The 23,436-nt window shown below is 45.1% G+C and overlaps 1 protein-coding gene across 5 annotated transcripts in view; it reads left to right on the top strand.

The window, feature by feature from the left end:
- The window catches only part of KIF13B (kinesin family member 13B), a 173,148-nt gene that overhangs the window by 117,057 nt on the left and 32,655 nt on the right, over nt 1-23,436 (top strand). For 4 of the 5 annotated variants that reach the window (XM_077331976.1, XM_077331959.1, XM_077331996.1 and 1 more), the window contains exons 32-38: nt 4,185-4,277; nt 5,561-5,713; nt 7,236-7,313; nt 8,029-8,082; nt 11,327-11,347; nt 17,189-17,294; nt 18,558-18,691. In XM_077331976.1, coding sequence (XP_077188091.1) covers nt 4,185-4,277; nt 5,561-5,713; nt 7,236-7,313; nt 8,029-8,082; nt 11,327-11,347; nt 17,189-17,294; nt 18,558-18,691 — 639 coding nt within the window. The remainder of the gene's footprint in view (nt 1-4,184; nt 4,278-5,560; nt 5,714-7,235; nt 7,314-8,028; nt 8,083-11,326; nt 11,348-17,188; nt 17,295-18,557; nt 18,692-23,436) is intronic. The other variant, XM_077331968.1, reaches the window with a different exon arrangement.

The following is a 23,436-nucleotide window of genomic DNA, read 5'->3' as shown; positions in this document are numbered from 1 at the left end:
GGCCCCTTTCTTGCCTGTACTCTATTCCAGCCCATACAAGGTTGCTTTCTGCAAAGGTTGCCCTAATGGCTTTAGCGATCTAGGCTGGTCCAGGGAATGCGTTCACAAAGCTGTTTCTGCTCCTAAAATGAATGGAAAGTCATTGGTGATTGGCCCCAGTTTGGCCTCATGGCTTCCCAGGGCATCAGACCATCATCATGGCCCCGTAGGGGCTGAAGGCATTGGGGTGAAATTCTACTTTCCCTTAGCTGTGGACAGTTACCTTGAAAGGAAATGCTGGTCTTTGGTTTAGTTTCTCCAATCAAGAGATGCACCCAGCTAACTTGTGCTGGCTTTTGGTTCTTCTCTTTTCTCCTTGCTCTGCACTCCTGCTTTTACGTGCCATCTCTGGAGATTTGGGAAGGAGGGAAGGCCACCCTTCTCTTCCCCATCCCCATAACTGAACGTCTGTTTGATCTCCCAGTTGGGAGCCTTCCCACTGATTCAGCCCTCCTGCCTTACTGACTTTCTTCCTTTTCTTTGGCTCTTCTTTGCACCTGAATCCATGGCTGTCGCTAGAATCCCTGCAGAAAGACTCCAGGAGAGTAGTAATCAATTTCTGTGGCAGCGGAAAAATCTTCCTTTTTCTCTGCATGGCTTCAGTGTACTGAGGATCATTCATGTCGTCAGCACCACGTGGCTCCCAAATAGATCTTTGATCCCTGCGTGATTTTAAGGGGCAGCATTTTAGCATGTTAGCAAAATTTTGCTTTGGCAAATCTATCTTGTTGCTAGATTCTTCCATCTTTTTGCTATGCAACCTATTTAATATTGAGTGATACTTGTGGCAGGTCCCTTTTCTTTTGCTTTGATGGGTTTGTTCATGGGGTTTTGTTTTGGCGGCTTGGCTTGGCTCAGCTCGGCTCCATCAATTTGCTGTAAGAGAGGTAGAGACAGGTAACAAGTGGAGGGTTGAGTGGATCCTGGGATTCCCAACCTGATGCAGCCGATTGGGTGAACAGGTTCTTGCCATCAGAGGTTTTGGACATAACAATAAAGCAAAGGGGAACAGGTCTTTTGCATCTGCTATATCAGGAGCCACTCCCCCCGAGTTTTCCTTGTAAACACAGGTTTCTAGGGGAAGCTCCACTCCAGCCCCCCACCCCCTGAAGTCAAGCAGGTAGCTGTTAAGGGATGGGCTGCTTGGGTCTTGGTGCTTTTTTTGTGGGATGTCCTCCTTAGTTCCCCTGGTGCACATTTGACTTGTGCTCTCTTTGCCTTTGGGACGGCAGCAAAGGCTCCTTAGGACACAAAGGGGGAGTGCCCTGGGTGTGCTATACTGTGGCTGTCTTATCACTACAAGTATAGTTTGTGCTGTCTTTTTATGGTGGTGATATGGCTTTGTCATCTCAGTTTTAATCAGCCTCAGCTGTAGGGCTGTGTAAGTCACAATATAAATTCTGCAGCTAAATTAAGAGAAAACTGCTGCTGCAGGGAGACGTGGAGCGTTCGCCTTATGAGGGTGATGGGAAGGATGTTCACAGGGGGCAGATGGCTAACACTTCAGTCTATGTGCGTCCTTTGCCTCATCATGGTGTCCAAAGATGTTTTTGGCTGGGGTATTGGCAATGAAAAGAATCCCTTAGATACACTTAGATCGATGATTTGCGGTCATCCATGGCCAGCGACTAATTTTTTGGGGTAGGACCATTTTTAAAACAGATTGAGGTGTCCAATGCCAAATTCCCCAAAACTACTTCTTCTTTTTTCTTTCAAAATTGCTTTTGGGCAGGTCCTGATCCAACTGACAAGAGTTCAGGCCAAAATACCCATCTGAGATCTGTAACTTGACTCTCTGTTTACTTTAATGGTCAAAAGCCACTGTCTGGGGCAAGGCTGGTTTGGGTGGGAGACTTAGTGCAGCTGTGGGATCCTTTATGGGTGAAAGAATGCTTTTTCAGTGTCTTTTCCTGTCCCTTTTCTAAAGTTAGTAGAAGTTCAGGAGGCCAGGATCTATTTTAAAATGTAATGGGGAGGAGATGGTAACTCCCTCCCCTAGGCCAGGGGTAGTCAACCAGTGGTCCTCCAGATGTCCATGGACTATGATTCCCATGAGCCCCTGCCAGCAAATGCTGGCAGGGGCTCATGGGAATTGTAGACCATGGACATCTGGGGAACCACAGGTTGAATGCCCCTGATCTAGGCCACAACCTCTGTCCACATCAGCTCTGCCCCACAGTTACTTTCTAAAGTGATAGGTTAGGCAATCCAGTCTTGAATTTCCCAAATGTTTTCCAAATGTCCCCTAAATGTGGTGCATTCAAATTGACAAAAAAGACAGTGGGACAACGTGCAATAGCTGAATGTTCAAAATGGGTCGTTCCCTCAAAGAAACCGATAGATAACTCTGGTTGGTGAGGAAAAATTAGGAAAGAGCTGGGTTTTTGAGCCCTGCTTTTTATTACAAAAAGGAGTCTCAAAGGGTAGGAGAGCCTGAGTGAGCTCTGAGAGAGCTGTGACTGGCCCAAGAGCATCTAGCAGGTTTCATATCAAAGGGCTTACAATCGCCTTCCCACAACAGACACCCTGTGAGGTGTGTGGAGCTCAAAGAACTGAGAGAGCTGTGACTTGCCCAAGGTCACTGAGCTGGCTGCATGTGGAGGAGGAGTGGGGAATCAGTCCCGGTTCTCCAGATTAGAGGCTACCGCTTTTAACCACTGCACCATGCTGGCTCTAAAGTCCAGGTGCTTCTGGGCTTGAATCTAACTGTTCTAACTACAGAACATCACAGCTGCCCGCTGTAACTATCTTCAGAAGGTAACTGTGTTCTTGAAATGAACTACAACTAGAAATGAAGACAAGTTCATTGTGCTCTAGTGAGTAAGGCCATTGGTCCATTTAGACCAATTCTGTCACCATTGGCCACCTGGCAGCTGCTTTCCAGGGTCTCAAAGAGAGGCCTTCCCTAAGTCTGGTGCTGGAGGATGTATTTATGGAGATGTCCCTGAACTGGGGACCTTCTGCTTGCTTTATCATTCAGTTGTGGCCCCCACCCCACCCCAGCCCTCTGTTCCACAGAAGCGCTCTGCTGGCTCATTTCTACAAGCCCTCTGCCTCGGTCCTCCACACCTGCCTTTTTTCCGCAACCTGCTCAGCTCTGTAGGGCTTTTTAGCTATTCTCTGCCACAGATATTTAACTCAAATGTATATTTCAAGACCATATCAATAACCTTGCAGGGAAGCCAGTATTTTTGCATCGTTTCAGAATGACTCATCTCTGCATTAATTCAGGAGTCGGATTTTTAACCTCAGCCGAGGCACCCTGTCAGCATAAACAATGTCTCTGCCCCTCTTAAATCATTCTTGGTAATGATCTTTGCGGCCAAGGATTTAAAGACCAGACTTGTCTGCGATTCAGAGCACAAGTAACCCATGCACAAAACTATTTCCTGAACAGTGGGAAAAACCAGATCCATGCACACCCACTCCTCATTGATAAGACCTGGGTCCTCCTGAAGCATGCTCAGCGTTGCAGATTCTTCCACCTTTGTGTGGGCTTGGCACCATTATGGAAAACTGAGCCCGTTCTGCGCTACAGCTTTGCCGTACTGCCAAATCACCAAAGGCCTTCATTGGTTTTGTGAAATGTGCAGGATATTTAAATATAACGATCAGGTAAAAGCTTGTCAATTGGTTGATAGTCGTTGCCGAGAATGGGGCCTGTGCATGGATCCCTTGTTTCACAGAGAGTAAAAAAGAAGAAGAAGAGCTGGGTTCTTATATGTTGCTTTTCTCTTACCAAAGGAGTCTCAAAGCGGCTTACAGTCGCCTTCCCTTTCCTCTCCCCACAACAGACACCCTGTGAGGTGGGTGAGGCTGAGAGAGCCCTAATATCACTGCTCGGTCAGAACAGTTTTATCAGTGCTGTGGCAAGCCCAAGGTCATCCAGCTGGTTGCACGTGGGGGAGCACAGAATCAAACCCGGCTCGCCAGATTGGAAGTCGACACTCCTAACCACTACACCAAGCTGGCTATGGAAGGCGAACGACCTCTACTCTCTGCCTTTCATTTAATAGTAGCTTTCTGCTTCTTTTTTCTTTTGCTTTGCTAAGTTGATGTCGCTTTGCATATGGGCTTAATTTTGGTGGCAGAGGTACATACGTGGCTTTTATCCAAGGCAGTGACTTTTCTTTCTCCCTCCCTAGGGATTTGCTCAGAGTTTCCTGAGGAGAATGTCTTACCGAAGTTCTGTTCCTGGCTGCGGAGTCACTTTTGAAGTCGTTTCAAATATCCCCGAGGTGAATATTTAGACAGTGAGGTTTCTTTTTGTGGTTGTTAAGGGGGAAAATTGCTACTGAATCCACTCTCCCCCTTTACTGTTATTTCAAGTTAGAGTGCATTAGCTTTTATTTTATAGGGTTGGTGCATTTGGTGGAAGTGTCTCTGCCAGCATTCGTATTCATACGTGTGGCTAATAATGGGAGATGAGTCAGTGGCTCTCTTGGTCTCTGCAGGGTCTGTTTCCAATAGAGTTCTCATTGGAGGGAGGTTCCTGGGTCCCATCCCTCCACTCTGCTGCAGGGAAGGATGGGCCATGGAGGTCACTGCTGCAAGAGTCTTAAACATGCTGGAGATTAGAGTAGGACAAGATCCCTTTTGGTTTCTCAGTGGCAAAAGTTAAACCAGCCACTACATGTCTACAAGCACGGTAACATTAGTTAAATGGAAAGTTGGACGTTGAGAATGTGTGGTCCCAGCACCAGTTCTCTGGGGTGTTTTCCAGACTGCTGCCTGAGATCCTTTTAAAATAGAAATGTTGGGGACTGGAATTCTGCATTCAGAGCATCTACTTGGCCAGGTAGCTTTTGCCCTTCCCGAAATTAATCTGCCTCTGTAGCTGAATATTATCTGCTCTGCCTGGCCAGGGATTCTCCATGGTCTTTCCCAGCCCTGCTAGTAGTGGGATCCTTCTCAGCTTGAGGTGTTGGTATGTTCTACATGAAAACTGTGGTCTAGCATTGAGCTACAGCCTGCTTTCCAATGGGACTGCCCCATGCCACTGTTGGTGTGTAACCATGGAAGCCATTAAATGGCAGGGGCAGATAGACTTTTTTGTCTATTGATCTCAGTGGAGAAGGGCTTTGATAGGTTTCCCTCAGTCAGCAGCTTCCAAAGCTCTGGGATGGCCACAAAGAGAACTGCTGTAAACTGCTCATCCCCCTTCCTGAGCTTGATTCGCTGGGAATGTCCTCTAAGCCAGGGGTAGTCAACCTGTGGTCCTCCAGATGTTCATGGACTACAATTCCCAGGGGCTCGTGGGAATTGTAGTCCATGGACATCTGGAGGACCACAGGTTGACTACCCCTGCTCTAAGCAGTGACTCTTCTCCAGATCTCAGTGGACGGATGGGGTGGTGTGAATGTCTCACATAAGGAGCAGACTGTGAATTTCCAGTCACTAATGCAGATTGGAATCCCCAGAAGATTTGCATTTCATCAGTAGCGTTTCTTATTCATTTTTGTTTTGCACGGTGAAAATCTTACTCTAGCCTGTGATAACTGTTGGCTTTGTTTCTTTCCAGGATGCTCAGGGAGCAGAGGAACGGGAGGCCCTGGCAAGAATGGCAGCCAATGTAGAAAATGCAGCTTCGGCTGACTCGGAAGCCCATATAGAGAAATACCTCCGGAGTGTGCTGGCGGTCGAGAATATCCTTACTCTGGATCGACTGCGTCAGGTTAGTTAACTCCAGCTCAGGATGCTGCATGCTTGTTGAGCATCTAGCGGATTGTAAGACTGTGGCGTCTGCATTAAAACCCAGTAACTTTAATGGAGATCCTTCAGAATCTTGGGCATTCTTTCCACTAAGGTACAAATTTATAGTCCTCATGTTTGCAAAGACAATATCAGTGGTGGTTTGGTCAAGACATAGAAACTAGAGTTGTATGAGCAGAGAGGAATTAGCTGTGTCAGCAGTGCAGAAAATGTGTGGGATCTAACCTGGCAAGCCTTCCTGGAAAGGAAATACTATCATACAGGTGCCACTTCCAAAAAAACCTGGGCATGTTGCTGCCTCCTCTTCTTATCATTTGTCTGTAAAGAAATAGGCTCCAAATTATGGGTTGAGGCACGCCAGGGAGGGTCTCAGAGTTTCAAGTAATGATAGCAGTCTGAAGCAGGTGAAAACCATCCTCCTTCCACCCAAGAAGATGTGGCTTATTGATGGTCTTGAGTTCATCTATACTTAAGAAGATCTCACATATGCATTTTATTTAGGCTTGTCCTCAGACATTCTCTGCATTCAACCCTGGAGAGCCACTGATGGAGCAGATAATACTAAGGTCATGTAAGGCAGGAAAGATGCATCGGTGGGTTGAACCCCCTCGAGGAGAGGATCCTTCTCTTTGTTGCCCCCATCATCTCAGCTGCTTTGTCCTAACTGGAATTCTTTGTGTGTGACTCTTAGGAGCGGGTCAAATCTTGTTTGTTGCATTTTCTAATGCCAGTCTCGGATTACAGCCCCTATCCTGACACAGTTTCACCAACGGGTTGCTTGGTGCTGGATAGAATAAATGAGGTGGGTTAGCTCAACAAGGCTGAGGGCTTACCTAGAGGGGATCAGACTCCAGGGATCCATGGCCAGATCTCTCAGCATGTTTAATTTAATTTGAAAGCAACCACACAGATTTTTATTTGAATCTCAGCCACAGAGATGGTACAAGGTGAGATGTTAACTCTTTCTTCTTCCACATGATACATTGTTTTCCCAATGAAGTGCTTCCCCCCCACTTCTGTATTTTACCTACCAGGGCTACTGGCGGCCCAAGGGAGCAAGCTGTGGTCAATTGAATGGCAAATGAGAAGGAGAAGTTACTGTCCCCTGTCCAGTCCCATGGCTTTATTCCAGAGCAGTATACTGGATGCTTTGGGGGAGCAAAATAAGGTTCAAGTCTCTGGAAGATCCAGTCAAGAATCTTTCATGGATTATTCAGGGGTAGTCAAACTGCGGCCCTCCAGATGTCCATGGACTACAATTCCCACGAGCCCCTGCCAGCGAATGCCAGCGAATGCTGGCAGGGGCTTGTGGGAATTGTAGTCCATGGACATCTGGAGGGCCGCAGTTTGACTACCCCTGATAGTTGAACCCTGAGAAGCACTATTCTAAAATGAATGAAGAGAAGATGCACTTGACTAGTACAGCTCAAAACTTGTATTTCCTTGAAGATTCATTGTTATGCTTGGTGATTATTTGTTTTCAGGAGGTTGCTGTCAAGGAACAGCTATCGGGCAAAGGAAAGCTGTACAGAAAGAGCCTCAGTTCCCCAAATGTCAATCGAGTGAGTGTCTGCAGTTATGTTTAACCCCACCAGGTAGTATGGGGGATGTAGGTCAAAGGGAGGGGCACTGGCTCAGTTTTGGAGCATCTGTTTGGCATGCAGAAGGTCTCAGGCTCATTCCCTGGCATCTTGAGTTAAGGATCAGGTAGTAGGTGATGTCAAAGCCTATGACGCTGGAGATCCACTGCCAGTCTGATATTGACCTTGATGGACCACGAGTCTGATTCAACATAAAGCAGCTTCATATATTTATTAACTTTAAGTGCAGACCCAGTGACCATCCTATAGGGCTGATGAGGAGACAGAGGCCACAGGACAGATGGCAGCTCTTCAATTGGGATTGGTGTTGTTGGCCATTCCACCGCAACATAACTTGGTGGAGGCCATTTGGTTCCATACCACTTCTGCTATCATCATTATGGGCTCATGGCTGAGTTACATATCTCTAAATGCTTCTACTGCATAGCTAATAATGCAGTTGATTGAGGAGTTGATACACAGAAGTTTTTTTTGGGGGGGTATGTTATGCTAATAAGCTATCGAACACAGTGCTGGATTATCTGCTGGGGCAGGTGCAAAATGCAGTAGAAATTCACCTTTTGCCTCTGGTACTACCATAGTCTTCACTTCCTCTTGCTCCCCTATATGTTTCTACATTAGGTGTCTCATGGGGGGGTCCCCCTTTTAAGTTTCTCTCTTGTCTTCATTTCTGCAGCTCTCCGCAAGTCGCCAAGATCTAAATCCACCGTATAGCCTTGCTACTTCCAAAGTAAGTTTTAAATATTTTCTTAGTGGAAGTACATAGGAAGTTTTGAAGAGTGCAGCCCTCCCTGGACAGGAAGAACTGTGCTATGTAAAGGGGTGGGCATGAGCTGGCTAAAGTTCATCATAAAGTTTGGCTGATAAATGGTTTGTGAAGCAATGTTTGAAGACCGAAGAACCACCACGAACTTTAAATTCTGATGCAGTTCATGGCAGTTCTTGAAGAGCAGAAAGCAGGCTTAAATGGCTTGGGGCCATCTAAATAGCTTGCTGCCTTTTTAAACCCCTGCTTTCTGCTCTTCACAAAAAAAACAGCTAAGCACTCAGCTGTTTGTTTTAAATGGCTCAAAGCCATTTAACCCCGTGTTTTTCACTCACTGCAAAAAGCAGTGACAAGCAAAATACAGGAGGTTAAATGGCCCTGAGCTATTTCAAGCTCAGCTTTTTGCACAGGTGGCATATCAATTCATGGTTTGTTTTGTGGTTCAGCCACAAACTATGATCTGAACTGCAAAAATCCCATTTGTGCCCATCTGTAACTATGTACATTCTGTCCTGGTATAGTGAAAGGTGATAGGCTTATTTCCTTCCAGAAATAAGCAAGGCCAGGCTTCTCTCTCTCATCAAGCTTGACATTATGAAACGGAATTTAGAAACTTTAGAACGTTTTATTTTTCCCCAATCATATTTTTCAACTAAATCCTTTGCCTTGGACCAAACAATTTTATTAAAGACTGAACTGGCAAGAAAGACTTAATTTGAGCTTGCAGTTTCAAGGTACAAAACCTTTTTTCAGTGCTGGGGGGCTCAACTTTATGCGTTTGGTGTGTCTATTTGAGCCTCTTAAATTTAATTTAAGAGATTTATATCTTGTCTTCCTATTGGTTCTTCTCCTTTAGTAGATGACACTTTGAAGATAAGCCTCCCTAATATTTCCCCTCCACTAAAGAAGGATAACCTTTTCTGGATAATGTTCCTTATACTAATTCTTTTATCTTTTCACCCTCCCGCAAAGACCTGAAAGAGGGACTATGAGAGTACTCAAGTGCCGTTTCATTCAGGGCCTGTCCAGACTTAAACCAGTTTGCGATCAAGTTGCATTGGGCTTGAGACTTGCAGACCATTGTGGTGGCCATATGTCTGGGAAGCTTTAGATTACTAACTCATTAACTAATTCATTTTGGTGGAGCATAAAGCAGATCTTGCAACCTACATGTGTCTGGCCAAGATTGTTTTACAGTCTATAAAAGAAATACCCTCAAGGACAATCCTGGAGTTTGTTATGTTGGAGTAAACTGGACTATGATCTTGCTGCCTGCCTCACATTAATTGGAAGTGTTTTGGTGCATGAAGTATTTATTTAATGAATAATTAAATTGTGGGATTCACTCCCAGTGGATTCAGTGATGGCCACAAGCATAGATACCTTTAAGTATGGGACAGCTGCACTTTTTAAACACTTAGAAGGTCTGTACAAACTGAGTAAAGGACTGTGAAGGATTAACTCTTCACAGAAATAGAGAACCTTGAGTGACTAGCTGTTACAAGGAATTTGATTAGTTAGCATCAGCTGAGCAGAGAAAGTCTTGAGAGCTGAATGCTAAATCAGGAGATGGCCCCAGTCCACTTCCCAGTCCACTCAGAGGCAAGATTTCCCTCTGTTTCTCTTGCTCCATCAGACTGAGTTGTTCTAGTAAAGTGTCCTGTTTGCTGAAGAACAGACCCGTTCTTTGACAGTATATTTAGGCTGCTGCCTCAGCCCAGGAACCTGAAGGAAGGATGAGGTACTAAAGAGATCCTTCAAACGCATATACTGTGCTTTTTTGTATTAGTAGAATACCCACAGCCACCCTTCGCCATTCAACAAGACTGAGAGTACTGATCTTTCCTATGATGAGTTCCATACCTCGCAGCCATCCCATGAGAGATGCAGCTCACCATGAGAGTTGGGTCCATCATACAGTTAATTCAGTGGAAGAGGAAACTCTCTTCATGATGGTCCCAACACCCATGGAATTTGGTTCATAATAAGGCCAGCACGTGGGGAATTTAACTCAAGGTAAAGAACTCCCAGAGCCTCTTGTGGCGCAGAGTGGTAAGGCAGCAGACATGCAGTCTGAAAGCTCTGCCCATGAGGCTGGGAGTTCGATCCCAGCAGCCGGATCAAGGTTGACTCAGCCTTCCATCCTTCCGAGGTCGGTAAAATGAGTACCCAGCTTGCTTGCTGGGGGGTAAACGGTAATGACTGGGGAAGGCACTGGCAAACCACCCCGTATTGAGTCTGCCATGAAAACGCTGGAAGGCGTCACCCCAAGGGTCAGGCATGACCTGGTGCTTGCACAGGGGATACCTTTACCTTTAAAGAACTCCCATCAGGGACTCCAGCCTGGATTGTATAGCTGGGTAAAGCAGGGAAGAATATTGAAATAAAGAAATGAAGGGCAGCTTCTAAAACAGACTTTTGAGTGCAGGAGTCTTTTTTACTGTATGAAATACAATCACATTTTAACAGTTGCTGCAGCTGAAATCAATGGGTCTTGCGGGTTGGACGTGGTTGGATGTTGTGCTCCGTGGGCTGGATGCATCAGAAGAGGCACAGGAGCTGTGGGCAGAGTGGGTCTTTCCCTGCCATCCTTTTCTCCAAGCAGCCTTCCACTTGTCCTGAAACTCCTCCTGCGCTGAGGATCAGGAGAGCTTCACAAGGAAAATGAGCCACAGGACAGGAGACTGCAGTGATGAGGAGGAGAAAAGTAAAATCTCCTCTTTTTCAACCCTTCCATTCACAGCTGGCCTCAGCAGAAGAGGGGGAAAGGGGTGATTTTAGTCCATGTCCCAGTCATCACTGTATGTCCCCAACCTGTGACTCAGTTTCCTTGTAAGGCTCTCCAAATCTTCAAGAGAGTTTCATGACTTGCTTGGGGGAGAACATGGTGGGGAAATATCTTATCCACCAGCATTTTCTGGGAACTCTTCCGTTGGATCCAATCCATTGTGCTTGCCTCTTTCACCAGTGCAAGTCCTGCATACGGTTGTTTTAGTCTCACTTTTTGCTTTTGAAGTATTTATAATTGAATGTTGCGCTCTGGAGCGACGGTAAGATGCTTCGTGAGAGCACCAACTGTCCCTTTAAAATGAAGTGCTTTTAAGTGGTGAGGAACATTTGTAACCTGAATTCTCATTGTTTCTTTTTCTTTTTTTATGTTTGTTTCTTAATCCCTTCAACGGTATCCATCCCTCATTGCATGTATCAGTGTCCAAAGGTCCTGGCAGAGGTAACTAATTCATTAGGTCCTCCTAATGAATGGGATAAATAAATACGTTATCCCACTCTGGAGTGTTCTCCCCTAAACCTCTTTGCTCTAACCTTTATAACCCGCTTTGGAAATGCAGCCATTGTTCTCCCTTGGCTCCCTGTCCTGAGTTGAACTAAGGTGGTGACATGAACGCTGGGATTGTTTTGCTGTTGTTAGTCATGCCTGCTTAAAAGCTCTCTGCTTGTCAACCGTAGTCGTTGCGATCTTACTGCTGACATTCATCTATTCTTATATGTAACTACATCTGTGCATTAGCAGAGACAGAGCTTTAGATAATAACAGAAGCCAAGCAAAAAAGGGCATGAGCCACAAGTAACTTGCAAGCCTGTGAACGTATTACAAGAGTTTGGCCTGCGGTGGAGATCAGGTACAAGTACAGCAAAAAACCTGGTTAACTAGCAGTTGGTTAACAAGATAGCAAAGTTAAGTGGCATGCCCACTGAGTAAACACTTGTTAACTGCTACATATTTGATTAACTGTCAACCCCCATGCCCTGTGAATACCAACAAAAGAAGCAAAAATCAAATTCTCATGTGAGGATCATGTGAAAACACCAAATATTCCTCTCTGCCGTGTGCCGAGAGAGAGAGAGAGAGAGAGAGAGAGGAGGAAACAAGACAGAGCCCCTCCCCACCAAACTTCGGTGCCTGAGGGCAGCCACCACAGCAAATAAAAGAGGCAGCTGAGGGACACTTGGTGCTGGTGCAGCAGGGCACTCCCCGTCCATCCCCACAAGGAAGCCTCTGACCGAGCCCAGCCACTTCCCCTGTCTTCAGCCGTTCTCTCTCGTGCCATGGGAAGGCAGCAGGAAGGCCTCGGGATAATGGGAGAAAGCTTCCGGCGAGATTGTGACATATGGGCGACAGGTGGCCCATGGTCACTGCAGCTTCAAGAAGTTAGGGAGGGAGAGGGAGCAGCGGCTAGCCTTACTTGAAGCTGCCGGCTCCAGCTCTTCTGTGCTTCATGGCCTCTTTTATCCCTGAGGAGGCACTGAAGACAGGGACCACTTCCTGAAGAGGAGGTGCTGAAGATGGCAGCCGCCTCCTGCTCTCAGAGGCTTTTTGGCCTCTCTCCCCACTGATGAAGACGTAAAAACGGTGGTTGCCTATTGGAGCTGAGATAATTCCAGCACACGCCCAAATTTTGCAAGAGTTCCCCCTCTTACATGCGTCATGTTTTCCCATCAGGAGAAGGCAGCCCCAGAAGCTGCTATGCAACAGGTAACAATCTGCTAGCTAATGAGAACAGTACCAGATTTGGTCAGCCTCAATCCTGTATGTCTGGTGATCCATGAAGCCAATCACAGCTCTCTGGCTACATTTGGGGTTCTGTTAGATGCCCAATTGCCCTTCTGTTTTACAATCCCAGGTGGGCAGCAAATAACAAGGGGAAGAGGCTTGGTGACAGAGCATATACAAGGTCCCGGTTTCAATCCCTGGCATCACCAATTAACAAGATGATATATAGCAGGATAAGATGTGAGTTCCTGCCAGTCTGAAGAGACAGTACTGACCTTGATAGTCCAGTGGTCTGACACATTTATAAGGCTGCCCTTCTGTATTTGAATGGGAAATGTATCAAGCCACCAATAGATGGTCAAACATTTTAAGTGTTCTGCATTTGACTTGGTGAATCACAAGTTCTCCCAGCCGGGGTATTGCAGACCCACTTGCCGTCCTGTTGGCCCTTTGGGGCTTGGGTTGGGGGAGGAGGAGGAAATTGCATTTTGAGTTAAGTGTCAACAGACATATAGAATAAAATGGTGATGTATTTATTTTTTCTTACCAACGATGTTATGCAGAAGGAAGGGCTAAGACATGTTTGCATCAGCCTTGGTGAGAGGGAGATCTGTTAAGTCACAAATTTAGCAAACAGAACTAGAAGTTGACGAGTGTTTCTAAATGTAGAATCCGTGATAGCAGCTTTGGAGTCGTTTTTCTGAAGTTCAGACTTCAGGCTGACAAAATTAGATATTCTTTGCAAGTAGCACAACACTCCCCTCCCCCCTATGAGAGATGCTTAAAATGGGATTCCATTAACATGGGGAGCTTGGTGGGGCCAAAACTCATTCTGAGCAAAACCGGGATTTGGCCCGTCCTGGGATCATTCCTTCGAAAGACAACTTCCCCAGTCGGGCCAAGCTGCATCTGTTTGGGCATTCTGTTTCCTACAGTGGCCTGGGCAGATACTTTCTGGGAAGCCCACAAGCAGGGCATGAAAGGGATAGTCCTCCTTTGTGTGCCAGAGGCAGTTCCAGATATTTTCTGGGTTTTTTTAAACAAACAAGAGAACAAGTTAGTGACCAGACAGAAATTGGATCCAGCCTTCCTCAACTTCTTTGCACTTGAGAAACCCCTGAAACATTCTTCAGGCTTCGAGAAACCCCAGAAGTGATGCAATCGTGCAGAATATGGTTGGGAAGCAGAGCTGTGTACCCACCCACCCATGGCCCCTCCCCCTCCCACCCCCTCCAGGCCCATCACAAAGAGACCTTGAAACATTCACTTGCTCAAGGGCAAAGGAATATGCAAAAAAGGAATCAGTGTGGGGGATTTTGGAATAAGCTTTTTTAAAAGCAACATGCACATTGATTAAATCAGTCTTTTGAGGTGTGCCTGAAATCAGACAAGGGCTGTAAGCACAGCAGGGCTGGCACAAGACTTGGATTTTATTTTTATTTGTTTATTTTTGCGTTGTCTATCCTGGATGCTGCTAGAAGCTGAGATTTGACATGTGCTTGGAATGTGCTATGATGTGATACTGCCTAAAGGCTTGTGTTGCCTTTGCTTTGCTTCCTTGCTGTTCTTTCTCCAAGCTGTAAAGAGGAGGTGTTGAAAGCCTTGATAAGATGCCAGCCTTTCCTTCTCCCAAATCTGAGTTTGGCTCTCCCAGTGCTGTAATTGTGATGTGCTGTTTCTCTGACAAGAAACAGCAGCCAAGGGAGAATATAGTAACCACCACAGAGGAAAAGAACAGGGCTGTGGGTTGCAAGCAGGTAGTAAGGGGAGGCTGGTGGTGCTGTCGGGCCTGGGTGGCAAGGCCACCAAACACAGATTGCCCCTGGGTGGGTTGCTGGGGGTAGTTGCTACTCATTCCAGGCAAGGGGGCGAGAATGGCAAATTGCACAGCTTTTTGTGAGAGATAAACAAAAATGGTCTCTTAGAAAGTTTTGAGATTTCTGTGCAATGACCTTGTGCCCCAGTGTGAGCCAGAAAGCATGATGTTCTTAAAAGTGGCTGTTGAGAATTAGTTTAATGAAGTCTGACCTTGCTGTCCATTTGGCAAAGATTTCGTTTTCCTGACAACTAATGGTTAGGTTTTCTTGCCTTTCTCTGTTACAATCTTTTTGGAGAGTGTGAAGTGATTGGGCCTTATAATATTTCTCTGATTTACTTAGTCTAACGCTGCTTGTAACGAGCCTCTTGTGGCGCAGAGTGGTAAGGCAGCCGTCTGACAGCTTTGCCCAGGAGGCTGGGAGTTCAATCCCAGCAGCCGGCTCAAGGTTGATTCAGCCTTCCATCCTTCCGAGGTCGGTAAAATGAGTACCCAGCTTGCTGGGGGGTAAACGGTAATGACTGGGGAAGGCACTGGCAAACCACCCCGTATTGAGTCTGCCATGAAAACGCTGGAGGGCGTCACCCCAAGGGTCAGACATGACTCGGTGCTTGCACAGGGGATACCTTTACCTTTACCTTTAACGCTGCTTGTGGTAACAGTGATGAGTTCTGTCCACCCAGTTCTTTCCAAAGGATGCTGGTTTTTGGTCCACAACTGGGACCAAGATGTCCCAAAAGATCTGTGAAGATCTCTACAGATGCCTCTTGCTGGACATCATGGATCCTGCTCGTGCTGCCTTTAGAGGTTCACTGGACAACTTCTGATAACTGTTGTCGATAACAACAAGTGGGACTAATGTTTTTTGTTAGGGGAGAACCTCTGGATGTCTGAACTGAGACAGGGTGCTTGAGAAGTGGCAAAATAGCGCAGCCTCTGTTAACGGCCTGTCTTACAGCCTATCATTAGGTAGGATAAGTTAAGGCACAGAAATAAATATCCGATTTGAAAGAGAGAAAAGTTTGAGAAGTTCAACAAAGTCACTACATTTTGGCTTTCGGCTTCCGGACAAAGATCTAATTCGAGTAATTGTTTTTAAAGCTCTTAATCCTCCTTGACCATTTGGTGTGTGCAAATTTCCTGCACCTTCCCTCTCACTTTTTTGGTGCTTTATTTCAGAAGCCCCACACAAATTTTCTGCTTAAGTCCATGGTCCCAAAATTATAGCGCTAATGACAGACGAAGGCCTTATCCAAACCAAACCTTTTCTGTGGGTCTGTAAGTGTTATTTGTACTACACCCCAGCCTCAGGGGAGGGCGGAATACAGATGTAATAAATAAATTAATTAAATAAATATCCTTAGTTATGAATTAAAATGGCAATAAGGGATTCAGCAAAGGGAAGGGCAGCAATAGTGGACCGTGAGTAGGCATCGCTAGGTTTGCTCTTGCACTGCAGCAGATCGGTCCCAAATACTAGTCCTAACTAATGTCTGTGCAAATCAGGTGTAAATCTTGCCACACTGGCTCTTTGCAACATGGCCTCTATGTTCAGTGCAGCTGCGTCAGAATAACAAAAGACCAATATTGGAGAGCAAGACATATGAAAAAAGGCTGGAGGAGCTTGGTCAGTTTAGCCTAGAGAGGAGACGACTGAGAGGGGATCTGGTAACCATCTTCAAGTATTTAGAAGGGTGTCAAATGGAAGATGGAGCAGAATTGTTCTCTCTTGCCCCGGAGGGACAGACCAGAACCAATGAGATGAAATTAATTCAAAAGAAATTCTGTCTAAACATCCGGAAGAAGTTCCTGACAGTTAGAGCAGTGTTTCTCAGTGGAACAGGCTTCCTCGGGAGGTGGTGGGTTCTCCATCTGTGGAAATCTTTAAACAGAGGCTGGATAGCCATCTGACGGAGAGGCTGATTCTGTGAAGGCTCAAGGGGGTGGCAGGTTACAGTGGATGAGTGATAGGGATGTGAGTGTCCTGCAGAGTGCAGGAAGTTGGACGAGATGACCCAGGAGGTCCCTTCCAACTCTATGATTCTATGATTATGAGAAAACTTACTTTACAGTCAAGGCAGGATGAATTACAGGACATAAAACAGTCAGTGAACAATGCAAGATAGAACAAGATGGGTAGGTAGCCTGTGTCTGGCAGAAGAAAAAAGCAAGAGTCCAGTAGCACCTTAAAGACTAGCAAAATATGTGACCAGGGCATGAGCTTTTGGGAGTCACTGGTCACTTCTTCAGACATAGCTAGAATGGGAATCCATGCAGTGGGACTAGGGTTATAGAATCAGGGAAACAGTGTAAATAACAAGCTGCCTAAAGCTAAGGCATACTTCAAGCAATGAAGTAAGTAGAATTACAAAAAGAGAAGACAATGCAGTAAAAGCAAGACAGTACCCTTCAAGACAATACCCTACAATAATCGTTGCCTGCAAACATCAGGTGTATCTTAACCATCGGCAATACTGTTGTTGTTTGGAAAAAGAATGGCTTATTTGCATCATTCTTTGGGAGAGCATAGACACTGCAGAGAGGCTGGCAGGGGGGCTAGATGAATGTCAGGGAACAGTTCTGGCTTAGCCGAGGGCACCCTGACTGGGAGGTTCTCTGGGACAAGGGTTCTGTTCTTGCTTGCTTGCTTATTCTGTGTAGCATTTGTTCTGTGTGTGTTTGCCATGCCCTTCCTGATTGATACTTCTGAATTTTTCTTCTCCCCCCTTAAATGTTTGGTCTAGAGCCGTTGGGAAAGCCAGCAAGACATATCAGAGTCTTCAGCACATTCCAATAAATCCCGGACGAGTCCGTCAGGCTCTGCTCAGCAGAATGGTTCCAATGACCCAGGTAAGGAACATGCGAGGTTCCCTGCCAGATCTGATATCGGTTCTTTCTAGTCTAGCATTCTCTTCCCACAGTAGCCCACCATAGGCTTTGGGATGCCAAAAAGGGGGCGTGCAGTAGGGACCTTAGACTATAAGGATGTATTATTGCGTGCACATAAAGCAAATTAAAAACAACATCAAAACATAAGAATCACAGTCTGGACAATTTTGCATGTACAGTCTCGATGGTTGCACATGGTGTGACCATAGACATGGTGTGATTGATGGGGATGCCACTCAGGATTGAACTTTGACCCAAGACAGAGCGATGGTTCTTGACTACTTTGATTTTTGACCGTGAGCTCCGTGTCTTAAATTATTGTTACGTATTGTAGGGAGCCTCACGTTTTATGATTCTTATGCCACCAACCAGGTTTTAGAATTATAATGTATTATATGTGTGCATAATGGTTACTTGACGACTCACGAACACACTCTGGGTTGAGACGTGCTTGATCTATGGTCATACCATGTGCAGCCATTGAGACTGTAGGTGCAATATTGCACAGACCGTGATTTTTATGCTTTGATGTTGGTCTTAACCTGCTTAACGGGCACTTGCTAAGTATTTTTGTTTTAATCTTAATACTGCTTAACCATCTGGTTCCTGATTTATTCTCTCAGGTTGGGTTTTTGTTCCCTTTTTGTTTTTCATCTGCTTTCTGAGCTGAGCACTTCCTGCTGCTTCTCCTCCACAGGAATTGTGTGACATCTTAAAGATTATTTTTGCAGGAGCTTTTGTGGACTGGAGCCCACTTCATCAGATGCATGCAATGGGTCTTCACTAGGCAGACATCTGTATATGAGGTTAGGAAGGGGAAGGGTCATTGCTAAACGTTGAATTTGCTTTTGTTTTTTGCAATGGCATACCTATATGGCTGCTGTTATGGAATTCTTCTCCTAGAAGATAGATATTCTCCTAGAAGATAAATAAAATAAAGATAAAATAAAAAAATAAAGATAAAATAAAGATAAAATAAATAAAGATATTCTCCTAGAAGATAAATTCCCAAGGTTCAAGGCAGCTGTGCCATTGGACTCAAACTGTTCATATGCAGAGTAGTTAGTCCTCATTTACAAACATGTTGGTTCTTTGGAACAATGAAAGTCTTAACAAAACCCAGTGGTTTAGCAGCACTTCAGGGCTAATGTTGATCATATCATAGGTCTTCAAGAGGAGGAAGAACTGGTGTTAGTTAGTTGTGGGTTTGTTTTTTATTGACAGGACTCAGTAGCCTGGCTGCCTCATACTTGAATCCCGTGAAGTCCTTCGTGCCTCAGATGCCAAAGCTGCTTAAATCTCTGTTTCCTGCTAGGGACGAGAAAAAGGGCAGGCAACCGTCTCCCCTTGCACAGCAGGTAAACATGGTACACAGGAGATTGCCTCAAATAATTAAGAGACAAATTGGGGAGGGGGTTTGTTGGTATGCTTATTTTAATCCCACTTTTGTCCTGCAAAGCAAAACTCAAAGTGGTGTACAAAGGAAACTATAAAAATGAACAATCTAAAAATTTCAGTACAGTAAAACACAGAAACAGCAGCCAGGAGGTGAGCCTGAGCAAGTGGAGGAACGCAGCCCCTAACAGAACGGTGTGGCCAGCAGAAGCAGCACAGACAGCCCCAGGTAGCAGCTCCTCTTGGGACCTGAGGACTTAAGAGGATGGAGTTGAGCCAGTGAAGAGACTCAGCCTCTTATGGAATCTCCTCTGGCAAGCTGCAGCAGCAGCAGCAGCAGACAACTTGCATCTTAGGAGGTTGCTTCTGCTAGTGGGTTCTTAGGACTGACAATTGGAAGTTTGCATATGTTGCATAGCTTTTCATTGCACTATGAATTTGCCAGCTGTTACCTTGAGTTGAACCAATTGGGGGGGGGGGGGAGGGACTCAAGTACATTCCCATACTTTACAATTACTTTGCAGTATTAATATTCTGACTTGGATTATCAACATTATTTTAAGCTATGTAACTGGTCAGATTCAGGGTGTCTTTTTTCCTTTAAAACCAACTCACCCCAAATTGTAATGAATGGATTGAAATGTCCTTTTAAATAAAACCTGGGCATTTCTGGGCTCTCTGCAGCTCCTTGCACATTATAGGTGCTTAGATGCATGTTAATTGGTAGGTCTGGCTAAGGAGGCAATCCATGTGGGTTTAGTCATAATGTGTGGCATATCTCGTCAGTGAAGAATGGCAGCTAGAGTTTCCACGGATCTCTTATTGGTTTCTTTAAGTAGTGAATTGCAACACCTGGGGGAGGGACGGGTTACAGCAGTTTGACTACAGAATATGGTTAGCAGGCTTGTCGGGTTGTCTAGTGGCAGCAGGTGGCATTTGAGGCCTGATCTAGTCAATGGGTCCACCTGGATTCCATTTTCTGACTCAGTTGAAGACTGGGATCTGCCGTGAGACCACAGAGACAGCCATTGCAGTGGGAGAAATTATTGTATGAATGCATCCCCTAATGGAACACATCAAGAATGTAGAAAAAATGCTCAAATTTCATTATGGTAAGAGGTTAATAGCGATGTGATCTGAAGTGCTAGACAACATGTAATAGATTCATTGTAGTGCAACCCAAGGCAGGTTATTTATGAGCAGCAATGAATCTCGAGAACAGGGCAAATGGACAACCATAACAGGAGATAAGATGATGCCAGCATTGTTCCATAAGACGTAATGTATATTGATTAAAGGTCTTCTTAGTGCTTGAGGTCGTACTGACTCAGAATCGGAGATCATGGGGAATCGGTGTCTGAAAAACATCCCAAAAGGTCATCTCTTCTCTTTTACTTAGATTTTTTTTTCCTTTTGAGTTCAGTTTACCAGTCTTGTGAATGCTCTAGCAAATATCTGAGGCAGTGCAGTAACCCTTAACTGAACTTGATTTCATTAGGCATTGCATGACGTGGTCGTTGAGGTGTGCCTTGTCCTTTTGGCTACAGGTGCAGGTTCCTGATCCAGAGTCAGGTTCAGGTGTCATAACAACACATTTTCCAAGCATGTAATTATATTCTGAGGGTGTCCTCCTTGTGAGGGGGCATGCTGCCCAATAATGGCATTTTGATGTCAACTTTTTTTCTGTCAACACTGTAAAGGTTAACTTTAACATTAGTTGTTGACTTGCATGTTAAATGAATGCAGTAACATTTATCCCCATGAAGCTGGCAAGACTGAATCAAAGAGCTTCAACCCCCAGTTTGCAAATTATCTATTATGAGCTGCTTGCTCACAGTGGGTCAAGGCTGTCAGGAAATGAAAATGCAGTGGTGTGTCAGATAACTTCTCAAGCTATTCGGTTAATGAAAAGTGTCAGAACAGTTGAGTTTTGCATTACTTTCCCCAAAAAGTCTTTCGCTAATGCAGCCATAGCTGCTCTTGAAGACCTTTTAAACATTACCAATTCTTTTCTAAGCAAATTATTAGTAAACAGTACTCAGTAAACAAGTGCCCCTTTAGGTACAAATGATTTAACTCAGTATGTTAAAACCAAAAACAGGTACCAGGCAAATAGATAAAGGGAGAATGATGAATAACGAGGGGCCACAACCAAAAAGAAAACAAAAGCTTTGACCACCCAGCCCACTTGGACCACTGGTCTGATCCAGCAGAGTTGCTCTAATGGTTACTTCAGCGGGTGACAAAGAGGCTTCACAGACAGAGAAGAGCCTTAGCAGAAATCCTGAGTCCTCAGGCAGACACAAGCGGTGATAAATATTTCTTTAAGTCCCTGGTCCCAAGCCATTTAGGGTTTTAAGAGTAATAGCCTGCACTTTGAACAGGACCAGGGATTTAATAGGCAGCCAGTGTAGTGCTTTTAATACCGGTGAAATTTGTTCCAGAGCAGTCTAGTTGCTACATCCTGAACCAACGGAAGCATCCAAACAGTTGTTGGCTTCTTTTTTAAAAGGCACCCGTCTCATCTAGACTCTTTAACCTTTAATCTCTGTGCTTATAAATGATGCAGTTGTTCTTAACAGTAGAATGGTTGCAGTTCAGATCCATATTTTGAATAGTGTTGATGGAACCATGTTTGGGCCCTTTTAACCCCTTGCACCAGGGGTAGTCAACCTGTGGTCCTCCAGATGTTCATGGACTACAATTCCCATGAGCCCCTGCCAACAAACGCTGACGGGGCTCATGGGAATTGTAGTCCATGAACATCTGGAGGACCACAGGTTGACTACCCCTGCCTTACACCATTCAGCCAACTGCTTGTGTGCAACTTTTCTCCATGTGTGTTGGACATTTTTTTTCATCTTAGCTGAGGTGCACATAAACCATGCTCGATTAGATTATGGGATCAACATGGATGTATGCCGTTTAATGAAACTATTATGGCACTCTTATGGAGGACACTGGAAACATTTGTGTGTGGCAGGAGTTCCACAAAGGTCTTCCAGTGGATTGCCCCCCAATCTCCATGGCAGTGCTGCACATTTTTGGCACTTGTTAGTGATGACACAGAAATGCTCCATGTGGCATGTGGCTTTCAAATTCTGAATGGAGAGGACACTCTGCAGAAGTTGGCAGTAGAGGATGGAACTCATAGTAATGGTTTCAACTACATATAGTAGTTCCAACTAGATACGGGGGGGGGGGGGTTCAAAGTAGTTCAGCAGTGGAATCGGCACCCTAGCAGCTGCTGAGCTCCCCCTCACTGGCAGTGGCTGGACAGATACTTCACATGAATGCTGTTTTAAGCAGAGGGTGGTAGACTAGATGGCCAGGATGGCCCCTTCCAACTCTATGATTCTATAAGTACTCTTGGGAGCTTCTGTAACATAACAATTTATTACACTTGAATTAGCCTGATATTCCTATGCCTCTACTCTGTGGTGGTGTGACAACAGCAACAACACATTTGCCATGCTTGCTAAAGTCTTCACTGTATGTGCTCTGGTTTCATCTACACATTCTTCCTCCTTGAAGCCAGATCTGGCATCCTCGGCATTCTCCGAAGACGCTACAACGTAATAGCTCAATGACATTAATTGTTCCATTAATTGCAGAACCTCTCCTCTGCTGTTGTTTCCAGAGCTCTTTAATTCTTTATATAAAACACATTATCATTATTTGTATTATTCGGAAACAAAATAAGACAAAAAGATGCTTCAGCAAGGACAAACTTTTGGCATATTATGTGCAAATAATGTTTGAAGTAAAACAAGGGTCGAGAGGATAACTCAAGACGCTGCAAAAAAAAACACTGGCTTCTGCCATCTTTGTGTGCCATTTGTGTTGGCAGTAAACCCACTGGGACAAAATCTGAAGGGTTTTGAATCCTGGTTGATACAAGCCCAATGCTTTATATCGGGTTCCCTGCACTCTTCCAGCCCTAAAGGGTCTTACCAACAAGTTCATTTCTGCCTTTGACTTTCTAGGGACTGAGATCCAGGGTTTATAAGTTCCATGGTAGAAGAAATGCAATAGGTTCAGAAACTATTTGTTAGTGTTTTCCTAAGGTATGTCTTCCTGTAGATGGAACCTATACCTGCTTCTCCTTCCTTTTCCAGGTAGGGAGGATGTTTTTTTCCCCCCTGAACATTTTCCTCAGTTATGTCAATTGTGTCTGCATTTATGTTTTCACTACTTGCTGTCTCCCAAGGGTCTGCTTCTCTCCAGAATAAAGGTTCAAAGCGCCATCAGATTTGCCTGCACAGGGCTGGCCCCCGCTGCCTGTCTTTGACCATCTGGGAGTCCCTGGTTCCCTTTCACACTTCACAGCCCTTCCACACTCCCCACCCCCTAGTAAGCTTGTCGTCCTCCCCTTTAAACTGCGGTGCTTCCTTTGCCTCCCAGGTTCCCAGGGCTCATCAGAAAAAAGACGAGGCTGAGGGATGAGACATAAAATCATGACTTAAAAATAGTTCATTTTCCATTTGGCAATACACAAACAACACTAAGTGCACATCATAAATTTTACCATTGTTGCTGGAACTGATGTTACCGTAAATCACATTAGTTGAAAAAACTTGGCACTCCTTAAGAAACGAAAAATGGCATTCACTCAGACATGGGTATTGATAACTTTAAATAGCGCTACTGTTTTACAGCTTGAGCAGAAGAGAGTTCTGTTAAGCCCATTTAAATCTATAGTGAATAA

The sequence above is a fragment of the Paroedura picta genome, chromosome 1 (assembly GCF_049243985.1).
Source record: "Paroedura picta isolate Pp20150507F chromosome 1, Ppicta_v3.0, whole genome shotgun sequence".
Lineage (NCBI taxonomy): Eukaryota > Metazoa > Chordata > Lepidosauria > Squamata > Gekkonidae > Paroedura > Paroedura picta.
The sequence above is the reverse complement of the archived record's forward strand: the minus strand, read 5'-3'. Positions and strand labels throughout refer to the sequence as shown.